The 12991-nt window shown below is 31.4% G+C and overlaps 1 protein-coding gene across 2 annotated transcripts in view; it reads right to left on the bottom strand.

The window, feature by feature from the left end:
- Window positions 1–120: 120 nt before the first annotated feature.
- Window positions 121–12991, bottom strand: part of LOC130447002 (TBC1 domain family member 9) — a 28277-nt gene continuing 15406 nt past the window's right edge. Inside the window, exons 17-19 of one of the 2 annotated variants that reach the window (XM_056783600.1) lie at window positions 4835–5048; window positions 3620–3769; window positions 121–3555 (exon numbers count right to left, since the gene is read on the bottom strand). In XM_056783600.1, the coding sequence (XP_056639578.1) occupies window positions 3337–3555; window positions 3620–3769; window positions 4835–5048 (583 nt within the window). In that variant the 3' untranslated portion in view covers window positions 121–3336. Of the gene's footprint in view, window positions 3556–3619; window positions 3770–4828; window positions 5049–12991 lie in introns of both variants that reach the window. The other variant, XM_056783591.1, reaches the window with a different exon arrangement.

Below are 12991 nucleotides of genomic sequence, written 5' to 3'. Positions count from 1 at the left end.
GTTACCCAGTCATCTAACATCATTATTGAAATTCCCATTTATATTTCACTCTAGCAACACTTATATAGATGAATCCTTACAAGGAGTAGAAGCTGGTTGGAGAATAAAAAACATCACAAAAATTATTGACAATATATTACAATTTATAAAAAAAATATTTGCGAAAGATTATATCAAATCTCACGTAAGGGAATATAATAAGAGTTGGATAAAATTTGTATACACTAAAAATCATGAGTTTCATGGATATTAACAAATTATAATCAACTCAATTCTCAACCCTGTAAAAAGTTGAAACCGAGTTACTAATGGTACCATCCACATATCAACCACATAAGCAACACTATTATTTCCAATATTCATTAGGTTTGTTCTCCAAAAGTTCAAACAGTAACTTAAATTTTCATTTACAGATACCGAATAATGTTATTTTCGGTCTCCGAAAACGATAAGTTGATATTCGAAACACACACAAAGTATTGTAATTGTTAGTAATAGTGTAGAGGTAGCGGAAAGTATTCTCAGAATAAGTTCATCAATATTCTTGGAGTTCACGAGTCATGCGAGTTGCAATTTTTGCCCCTGTGACGCGAGCGACATCTAGCGGTTAGATAACACGACTGGGAGTCGGCCATATTGGGTTTCCCGCACAGGAAATAATGAGACTGAATGATTTAGGAGAATTGAAAGCAATGAAAGTGAGAAGAAAAGTTAAATCTTGATTCCAGACGAATTGGAGGAAATAAAAACACTATGGTGCCACATACACTATCACACGTTCCCCTGGCAGCACTTTCACACGAGGAGGAAATAAAAGGTTCGTGCGGAAAACTAGGTAATCCAGTCTGTCTAATTCGGTCACTTCGTATCGCAGCTCAAACGGGTCACAACCACACTGATAGCGCTCACAGTCATGATGAATTAATTTCTCACTATATACAATAATCACTTGCAATGTCCTTTCTCTTTGAAACGCATTAACAACAGGCCGATGCCTTGTCGTCATGTCTGCTCAATAGATGACGCTCGCGTTGCCTTACCGGGGCCTCGTGCATACCAAAGATTATTACATGAGATTATTTGTTTTTTGGATGAATTTTTAAGATAAAAATGTAACCCACACATATACATGAGGTTGAATTAGTAACACGAACACTCACGATTTTTTGTTACCTTAAAAATTATAAAGATTATTGCACGATATTTGATTTATAAATGTCTAAATATTTTGAAAAATTTTAGCTGCTTGTTTACTACTACACACAAACGCTTGTTAAACTAAATTTATTATACTGACAATTTTATTGAGTTTCTAATTTATTATAAACTGACAAAAGTAACGACAGCTACAGATATTCAACATACAGAAATTTGTTTCTTATATAATTTTTCGAAATAATTTGGCTTTAAACTAATCTAGGTAGTGGTCAGTATTGTTTACCCTCAACTTTCTTTTGCTCCTTCCAAAATTCCATGTTCATTTCGCTAAAATAGGTAAGTTAATGAAAATTAAATATTTTATACATTCATTTAAATACTGATTCATATATGTGGATAAATTATATAAACTTGACATACATATTCGTTAATAAAGGTATTAATTAATGACGTTTAATAATTGAAGATATAACTAATGTATAATCATTTTTATAAATGTGTTGAAACAATTTCTTCTAATTTATAGATGGTACAATTTAAACAATATTAAAATTAATGTAATCAATATGTATCCAGGTGATACGATGAGTTTCACCATATTCTATTGATGTTTGATAATAGTGATGAAAACAAAGGTCACATTCAGCGGACGTAGCGATTAGTGCTACTGCTACCTAGCGATAGTGATCTGGAACGTGTTGAAAGTTCGCTGTTTCCTAAAGTGGGACATTCATAATCATCATCAAGCCTTTCAATCCTTTGGATTAGAATCCTTTTTTGAGGTGTATTACTCCTTGTTTTCTATTTTTGTTTTCTTTATAGTTTATCGTTGGTCTTGACTGCTTTTGTTATTATTTTCCAATCCTCTCGGTTCCTATATTTTGTTCTCTATATTATGTGCTCTTATGTCCTCCTCTATTTCATTTTTCCAGTCCAGTCCATTGCGTTATTTTTTTGATAATTTCGGTTGGTTTTCTTCTTATTATATGCCCAGCCCAGTTGAGTCTTTGTCCTTTTATGTATCTCACTACATTTTATATAAGTGGGACATTAAGTGATTTTAATTGAAATTAAAATCTTGTAGTTTTCCCATATTCTATTGAAGTTTGATAAAGAAATTGAAGTGGTGAAAAAAATACACGAAATTATCAAAATAGTACAGTTTAAACACTATAAAAATTACTAAATCTATCAGTGTCCACTTTCTACTATATAAATAATACTATGGGGTTTACTACTTTACTATGTTTCCTAAAACGGGATATCAAAAGATGAGATGTATTTTTCGAATTAATATCTTTTGATATAGAAACAGGAGAATGTACTAGAAAGAAAACAGCAACGGAAACAAATATTAGAGTAGTAGGTCTGAGACTATAGGATTATTACTGAAATATGAAAATTCTATGGTTTGCCCCAAATTTTATTTAAGTTTCATAGAGCTAAATGAGATAGGAATATACCAAAACTTGAATTATAATTATATACAAAAAATGAAAAAATTATCGAAATAATACAATTTGAAATATAATAATATACACTATACTTAGTTACCTGAATTGAGACTTTAATAAATCATTATTGAAATGTAATGGGAATTAGATTTAGTGAGATAGAAAAAAAAATGGAGCAGGAATCTACTATGAACGTGACGAAAACAAATATTAGAACAGTAGAAAAATAAATATAAAAAAATAAAAAATGATCTAAATAGTTCAGTATATAACAATATTAAAATTAGTGATCCATCTCAATTTTCTAAACCTGAAAGTAATAAACTGGATCTAACTACAATTATTTTTGTCTTAAAGTAGGACATTAACTTATTACACATTTTAATTTTCTTATGCCCTTAATTGTTTGTATGAGTTCATTTAATGAAGCAAAAACCAGTTTCCATGAACTATATTTTTTTACTGTGAATACTTTGTTAAGACTGTTGCCGAAAGCCAAATTTATAAGAAAGATTTTTCTATAAAACTCTGTAACAACTCAATAGAGTTCACATTTGAGTTGTTCAAACTATATCGTGTGAGTAGAAAAAATATTGTTATTAAGCTTTGCAATTAGCATATATAAAAAATCTATCACAAACTTATTTTCAAACAAACACTCAATATTTAAATATTTTGAGCGATGTTTCAACAATTTAATTATATTAACAAATTATAGCACATATCAGACTCTCAAAGCAGCCACATCGTATAAAGAATACGAATTCATGTGATAATATTTTCTAGATTTCAGTTGTTGAATCTTCTCGCTTATTGGGTTTCTTTTGGAGAAAAAGTCAACTAACGGTTGAGAGTTTAGGATGGAGGCTAAAAACTGTTCGACGGTAATATGCCAATAGGGTTCTGTTTTTGGTGTCAAAGGATTTCCGTTTTTATCTGGCGACTAAAAACAAATAATAAATAAATAAAAAATTTTAAAACATTAAATGTGAAAACTTTATACGTACAAGTGTTCCAACGTCGGTTTCGGCTAATGCTGCATTAGCAACTGAAGCTAAGCTATCGTCAGATTCATCCCTACTCGCGAAAAATTGTTTACCCACGTCCCCAAGCTCAAATAACAACGTTACAGTATTAGTCATCGCTTGATACACTTCCTGTATAAAAGAAAAAATATAAACAAACAAATAGGTCTTAGTTTATGTATAGGGAAACGTTTTCTATGAAGATTTAAAGATACCCCAAAAGAATTACACTTAAAAAAAGTCATTTTACCATCTACCGAAAGTGATAACTCAGATGAAGATTTTAGTGACGAGTTTGACGATACTGAAGAACTTAATAGAGCAGACTTAAATAATGGAGATTTTGTTTTAGTGAGATTCAAAGATAAAAACAAAACGTTTTATTTCGTTGGTCAAATTTTGGAAATTTCATAGTCGATGAAAATGAAGTTCTTAAGAAAGAACTATTTTTTATTTTCCACTTACTGATAACGTAAATGGGATTGCCAACGATGACGTAATAAGCAAATCAAGAATTCCTCCAAAGACTGGAGCTATAATAACAGCATTTTGCTATTTTTGGTTTCACTTCTATTGCATCTTTAACATGGCTGAAAGCTCATCTCTCTGTGGCCGATTGAACCTAGGGATAGGAGCTTCTTATTGATTTACAATACCCCCCTTCTTCCCTAGAAATGACGGTCCAGGTCATAATTTGTACCTTTGATCCCAGAGGTTGATGATCAAGATGAAAGAATAGGGGTTATGTTGGTTTTTGATAAAGATCTAATTTCAAATTTTTTTGTTTCCTGATGAGCTTGAGGTTAATGGAAACTTTATTTACTCTCTATTTTGCTTTATTAACAGGATGCTAAACATGAAATGCCCCAGACTAATAAAAGAATTCAATAAATCTCGAAAGAGTGTGAACCAATGAATAGAAAAAAGTTTGTTTTGAATTTGAAATGTCGAGAAAAAAAATGAATTTATGTCTAAGGGATCCATATAAACAAGTTTGAATAGTTTTTTTAAGGAAGCGGATATATTAATAGTTGCTAGGATTATGTATAGATGGCTGTATCGTTAGGTGGTACTATAATCCGAATATAATGTCTAGTAATCTAACCCAATTTAATAATGTGAAATTTATAAACAATATATTGTAACATTGTATAATACAAATATTGTAAATAATAGAATACCTTTACTTACACTTACCAAATCGTCTGGTTCCGTTTGTAAGATATCGTACACCGATTTCCACATGGTTATAAATCTGGGTTGAGACATTTTAGGTACTGATTTTATATTTATTTTACCTTCCTTAGATTGAACCAGATGCCTCAGATTTGTCAAACTTTTCGTTTCCCAATTCGTATCTCCTGTACCCAACGAAGAAGAGTCAGTTGACACTTGGGTATCATAAGATTTTCTAAAAAACAAACTAAATGTAGTTCTGAATTATGTACAGTTATTTTCAGTTTAGTCACTCTTGAAAGAGGATAATTTGAAATCTTATCATTTCTGTCAAACTGCGGAATTCACATACAGGAATTCATTACAAAATAATTAATTTTATGTAACCACTACCCCCAAAATAATTACATAATGATCAAAAACTAGCCTGGATTCACATCAAACGTGGTACCATAAAATTAATTATCATTATGACTTAATGAGTCCTCAAATATGGCAAAAATTGTACAAGAAGTAGTACCGTATTTTTGAACATCCTATGGGTCCTATAAATTATGTACGCAACTATGGACAGTTTCAAAACACAGTAAAAATAATTTTATCATTCATAATAGAATATATGAGTGGAAGAGATTCAGTTAAATCACAGTTTGACTATTAATTTGATTAATTAAGTTATTAGCATGAAGAAATCTTTAGAAGGGTTCAACATACAGAGAAATTTAGAAGGTAATTCACATATTAAGAGATCCCAACTATTTCTATAACTTTTTGATGGTCAAAATAGAAGGAAACGAATCAATTGTTCTGTTTATTATTGATTTTTATTTATTCCATACTTATGGACGCATTGTATATTTTTAGAACTATCCATATGTTTTCTTCTTTTACTCATGAAAGATGCGGTGATCCTTCGAATCTTTACTAGTTAGAATCACCAAGAGTGCTCAGCAGTATAACAGTTCAGTTAAAATCATCTTGTTTCGTACATATTTTTTGTGGTCGTTTGAACTGGATCTAGAGAATTTGGAACTTTGTCGAAAATAATTGTTAAAACTTGAGTAAATAACAATATTTATTTCTGGTTCTGTGCGCGTAACATGGCAACACTGCATCGACACATCTTCAAAATCTGGAGTTCATTTGTATTATTTTTTATGTTTGTTATACGACGGCATTGAAAAAGGTAGATATTATTTTCGATTCTTTTTTATTCAGTAGCGTAGCAAGTGAAAATGATATGTAAAGTTATAAACAGAGAGAAGTGTGCTGGGATGAAAAATTTAAGATTTTACATAGACTTTACTCTTAGAATCGCGATTTCTCAGGAATTGTAACGCTTAGAAAAAAATCATGCGGACCATTTTTGTAGAGAATTTTAAGATTTTTTTTTTTGATAAAACTTACCGTTTTCGAAAAAAATTCAAAAAAACTCAAATTTTGACCATTGACCCCGAATAACTTTTGTAGCACAAAGAATCGATGTTTTAAAACTTTATTTGTAATGAAAAACCCCATCTCTCCAGCAAAATTTTGCTTTCCGGGTAATTTTTATTATTTGAAATGTCTATATTGACCGGAATATTACGTAGTCAAAAATAAATTGGAAATTATAACCTATAAAATTCTTTAGAAAACGTGGATACCCCGAAACAACACTGGAAAATGCCTAATAGTGAGTGACGTTTCCTAATATACAATCACAAGTATTTTCATTTTGTTACTTTACAAAAATCAAATTTTAAATATATATTATATCTAAATTAGATGAAAAATCTTCCAACCTAACCTAATGTGAATAAATTGATGAAGAATTTATGATTACAATGGTTATGTCACCATTCTAAAGGTTTTTGGTTGCTAAGTTGGAATTAACAAATGACACAATTGACAAAACAAAATTTCAATCAATTCCAAATTCAAGCACCTTACAATATCATCATATTATGTTATTGCCACCGCATTTGTAGCAATGCCTTCCATCCAAAAAATCGTCTTTCATCGTAACCACATTTTATTCATCACAAGAAACATATTTAAAGCACCAATAAAACACACTAGACGCAATTCCACACATAATGACCTCACTTCCTCTTTTGAAACATGGGATATTTTATGGAAAAAAATTGGCAGAAAATGTTAAACATTTAAATAAAAATTCAAGTAAGTATTTTTATTATTCAACTTTCGTTAGAAGATCTTTATAGTGACAAGTTGATTAAAATGAATTATTATAATAACAAATAGTTTTGATTTTTCACCAAAATCTTTTGATTTTCTGTTTCAGCTCGGTCGGAATCCTGTAAACCAGATCGGGGTAAATTACCGTGGGAGACTGACCAAAAACAAAAACTTCTCGATTGGCAAAAAGAAGGAATAGAGTGTAATGAGTGCCGACCTCAAAGTCTAATAGATCAATTTAAATCGATTTTAGAACGTAGGAGAATTGAAAAGTGCGAACACCAAGAAAAGCACAATTGTCAAGGGTTGTTTGAAGAATTAACTATAACCAGGAAGGTAAACATACTGTAGAATGGCTTCGAATTGAATTTATCATAACACTAATTAAATTTTTAGACTTATCCTCAATTAGAAGCAGAGCGAAAGGGATACCTTCCTGGTTGTCCTGTGGCAGGTTGGCAGTTACTCAATAACAGTTAATTTATTTATTATGTGCTACATTGTATCAATATAAAAATAGAAAATTCACTCAATATTTTTATATATATATATATATATATATATATATATATATATATACAGTGCTTTTCAGATAAAAGTATCCACCTTTAATAACTTTTGTAATACTGGTATTTAGAAAGAATCCAAAAACACGTCAATTTATGTTGGAAGGGGCAAGCATTATGGCTTATTTAAACTTAGTGGAAAAGCCACCCCCTCACCCCTAGCAGAATCCCCTTTATTTTTTTAAATTACTTGTCATATTTTTTATGTAAAATTTGGATACTCCTCTTTGAGCTGATTTCAAAAATGTATAATACTTGTAGGTTAAAGTGGTTAGTTTATGAGATAAACAATTTTTCTTTTAAGAGCACAAATTTTACTTATTATTTACTTTCACCTTATTTGCTTGTACTAAAATGGGTTGTACAACAGTTCAAACTCTTTAATCTTTTTAACTGTGCTATTTATTATGAAGTTACAATAAGTGTTCAAAATGAGTACCATTCACTTCCATACAATGGTATAATCTGTTTTGAAATGCCTCTCTGACATTGCTTAATACGGCTGGATTTAAATGTCGACATTCATTTTCTATCCTCTCTCGTAAATCATCCAGAGATTCTGGTTGGGTAGCATAAACTTTTGTTTTTAAATACCCCCATAAAAAGAAGTCTAGGGGTGTTAAATCCGTTGACCTAGGTGGCCACTCCATCATCTGCCTCCTTCTACCTATCCAACGAGCGGGGAATGTTTCGTTTAAAAATTGTCGGACAGGCATAGCATAGTGTGGGGGAGCTCCGTCTTGTTGAAATACCAGTAAATCTTCGGAAAGGTTATCATCATTTTCTATTATTGTTGTAATACGTGGGTCAACCCCTTCCCTGAGTAACTCAAGATATGATTCACCATTTAAATTTCCGTTGATGAAGAAAGGTCCGACAATGTGGTCACCTAGGATACCACACCAAACGTTTAACTTTTGGGGATGTTGTGTATGGAATTCATGCATAATATGTGGATCACTTTCAGCCCAATATCTACAATTATGCCTACTTACTAAGCCATTTAATGACCATGAGCATTCATCAGAAAAGCAAATATTGTTTAACAATTGTGGATTGTTATTGATAATTTGCGTCATTGATTCGCAAAACTCTAGATGACGATCAAAATCATCTTCATTCAACTCGTGCACCAACTTAACTTTGTATGGGTGGTACTTGAATTTATGTAGAACTCGGAAAACTGTAGAAGATGAAACACCGATCGCTCCACTTATTGTTGACAACGATTGGGGTTGTTGAGCCTCTAAGCTGACTTGCCCTAAAATTGCCACTTGGATTGCTTCGTTATTTACGAGTCCCTCTCGCTTATGCACTTTATTGCAAACAGACCCTGTTGTGGTAAATTTCTCCATCAGTTGAATTACGTACTTATGAGTTCCATGTCTTCCGTCATGTAATTCGTTAAATATTCTAGCAGCAACTCTTGCACAATTATTATTTTGGTAGTATAAACCTACAATTTCAATTCTTTCTTGCAAAGAGTAAACCATTTCAGAGAAACAAAATAAATAATGTATCAAATTACACTATCAATAGTGACTACAAATTCTAGTTGACAATGTCAAACTTTAATAAAAAGTAGAGTTTTTTGTTGTTTGGATTTTTTAAGTAGAATAAATAGCACAGTTAAAAAGATTAAAGAGTTTGAACTGTTGTACAACCCATTTTAGTACAGGCAAATAAGGTGAAAGTAAATAATAAGTAAAATTTGTGCTCTTAAAAGAAAAATTATTTATCTCATAAACTAACCACTTTAACCTACAAGTATTATACATTTTTGAAATCAGCTCAAAGAGGAGTTTCCAAATTTTACATAAAAAATATGAAAAGTAATTTAAAAAAATAAAGGGGATGCTGCTAGGGGTGAGGGGGTGGCTTTTCCAGTAAGTTTAAATAAGCCATAATGCTTGCCCCTTCCAACATAAATTGACGTGTTTTTGGATTTTTTCTAAATACCAGTATTACAAAAGTTATTAAAGGTGGATACTTTTATCTGAAAAGCACTGTACTATATATATATATATATATATATATATATATATATATATATATATATATATATATATATATATATATATATATATATATATATATATATATATATATATATATATATGCAGCGTGTGTCCTATAGATTCCTTTGTCGCATCCCGCATTTCGTACCTCATACTTTCTTATCTATCCACTCGTTTTCCTGGATAACTCCGTCTTTCATGGTCTCTTTTATTCCAGATCCTTGAGGGTCTTCGCCGTCTTCTCCTATTCTGCGGTTGATACATCAATGCTTTCTTCGGCCAATTGTTCTGCTCCATCCTCATCAAACCAGAGCAGTTGCTTAGTCTGTATTCTCTCTAAAGTCGTGTATACTCGACCTCTAATATTTTTTTAATTGTTGAAATTAAAATGTTCATTTTGGGATTAAAATTCTACTTGAAGTAAACTTATTATTATATGTCATCCATTGAATCGAACACTTTTTCATATATGTCTTTGCTCCCATTATAATTATATTCATGCGCCTTACCTCTTTTCATAATTTTTTATAAAAGCTCACCCCCCCTTTTTAACCAGATATAAAGTTAGAAAGACAATTTTCAATGTATTATTTACCTAGTGAATAATGAGTTATTATTATAGAATAGGTAGATAAATAAAAATATCTGGTACGAGACAAGACCTTCTGTCTTTAAACCGGATAAGGTCATGTAAGGCGATATTTTCATGTAATAGGCATCACTGACTATCCGGAATGGCGCTGGTGCTCGGTGGAAGAAAAAACTGGAGACCCCTTCATACGTTTTGAGTGAGTGTCTTATTATAGTTTACCTTTGGGGTAATTTCAAGTGGGGCTATATGCGCAACGGTTATCGACTGTCTACTAAGCTATCTATGAACTATAAAGAGTGAGTTGAAGTAGGGATTGAAGACCTCTCCAAAAAAAATATCAATTTTTACCAATATCAATTTACAATTTGAGAAATGTATTTGAAGAAAAACTGAAAATAAATGTATGTTTTAGTCTAAACATCTTGTTAAGATTAGGTTAACCTCAATGATAAATATGCTCCAAAAAAACGATTTTTGTACAGCCCTTATATATGCACAAACAGCACATTGGTATTCCAAAACCACCACACCTTCTTACAGGCAAACTTAATCACGAAATTCCTGATAAATCCGTGTTTCAAAAATTAATATTTATCGATACCTAGACATTTTGCCTGCCATTCGGTCTTCTTTTCAAATGTTTTTAATATTCCTTTGTTCACTTATTGTTGCACTTCTGTTTTAATCATAAAGTCCTGTTTTAATGATAACTTTCGAGGTTTAGAGGAAATTAATGTTTTTCTTGACCTCCCACTCCATTCGGAGAATTCAATAAAATCCCAATGTCGATTCTAAAACGTCCTTTATCTACAATTGAGGCTTGAAATCCAATTTGTGGTGATACCATTCTTTATATTCGCTTTTCATATATCCTCTTACTTTTCTTATTATTGTGCTCACAAAATTTCCAGTTGTCTTTATTAATTTCTTTTTGTTTTAAGCAAACTTTGTATATTTCATATAAATTCGTATTTTCTAGTTATTTGGGTAACAGAACAAATACAACAGATTTCTGTATATGATATACCATGAGCTCCTTTTCATCCAGATCTGTTCCATCTATTCGTTGATTTGTTAAAAACATGGTAGCGCGTAGTTATTCTTTGTCATCCCTTTCATCCCTAACAAGAATTGCTGATGCAACTCGAGCCTTGATTTTCTGGTACAGGGATGGAGAGACCTTGAATGAAAAAATAAATCAGAAGTGACTACTGAGCCTCTGCACAAAGGACTATTAGAAATATTTGAAGAAATGGCATGTTATAATCTCAAAACATCATACATCGTTTAAGATGGTTTCACATGTCATCCTTCGAATGTATATTTATACCAACGGGATCAGGTGGAGGTTGCATTAAAAAGTTACAGTTCCTTTAAACAAGGAAAGAAGCAAATGCAGGCATCAATATGGTTGTATCTTGCCAATTCCCATCTAATTATTTATTATCACTTTACCATAAGTTAATTGGAAGTTTGTTTTGTAGAATTTTTGCTAATTCAGTATAATAGTTTTATTATATGGTTCTTGTGAATATCCACGGTTAATTTATCTTGATAATTTTTTATGGTGAAGAGAAAGAGAAATTTGTTAACAAAAATATTGTTCGATATGAACTATTTACACAAACTTTATTTACTATTTTGACATATGTCAAATATTCTCATGTGATGAAAATTTCGGTTCTATTTTGTCACGATAAATACCATTTCATTCCATATATAACATCTTTTCAAAATCAATCACAATGACTTCAATCCAATCATTAGTAACCCATTTAAGACCATTTCTACGATTATTAGAATCCAGAACAGTACGAAGACAAAATTCCCGTCATGGACAATCCTGCGATTTTGACTGTTGTGGAAAGCCGATAGTAAAAGCGGATGATGTCGTAGTAGAGAAAGATTTGGAACCTTGTTCTTTTGAAACCTGGAAACCCAAAATTCCAGTACTATGTCCAGAGCCAGTAGTGGAGAAAAGGGATCCCATTAAGTTCAAACCGAAAGTGTGTTACGCCGAAATGCAGTCGCCACCGAGTCCAGCAGAACTTACAAAAAAAGGAAAAGATTGTTTAGCTAAATTTGCTCCAAGTAACATACCTAAACCAGTACCACAACCTCAGGTAATGGATTTGGTTCGAATTTCAGTCAGTCATAACTTTTAAACAATTAATTGCATTTTTTTCTAATATTGGAAAAACATTACAGCTAATATCCCAGGCTCAATTTATTTATGTAGAATAAAAAAACAGATTTTGTAAAATTACAAGATCAATATACAATTAAAACATACATCAATGAAAAGCTAATACTCCATAAGTTAAAAAAAAACGTTTTCAAGCATACGAGGTCACCTACACGAAGAAACATGGACTGTGACCAGCAATACCAGGGTGTATAGATATAGAATACCTAAAGTTAAACAGAGAAGAGTTTATCCAAAATGAAAATTCCCTCAATGTTATCTACCACTCAAAGCTTCTAATATATTTGATTAGGGACAATTGTCCAACCAAAGACTCCCTAAAATTACAAATCAAAGGAGATCAAATGGTAGAAGATTATGAAAAAGAACCAGAAACACATGGAAGGACAACATAATGGACGAATAAAATAGAAGTGTCTTAAATTAGCAACCTCCCTGCAAAAGTTTTTGGAAATCCACTACAGAATTAACAAACAACTGGTACCAATCAAATTTTAAATTATAATCACGATTTTTGTTCTAGAGTATTCATAAAGTTTCATGTTGTGAGAAACCAAAACCGACACCAAAACCTAAATTACCGTTTCCGGATTGGGATCTGGACTGTAAAATGGA

The sequence above is a fragment of the Diorhabda sublineata genome, chromosome 1 (assembly GCF_026230105.1).
Source record: "Diorhabda sublineata isolate icDioSubl1.1 chromosome 1, icDioSubl1.1, whole genome shotgun sequence".
NCBI lineage: Eukaryota > Metazoa > Arthropoda > Insecta > Coleoptera > Chrysomelidae > Diorhabda > Diorhabda sublineata.
Note: the sequence above shows the minus strand (reverse complement) of the source record. Positions and strands in the feature narration are given on the sequence as shown.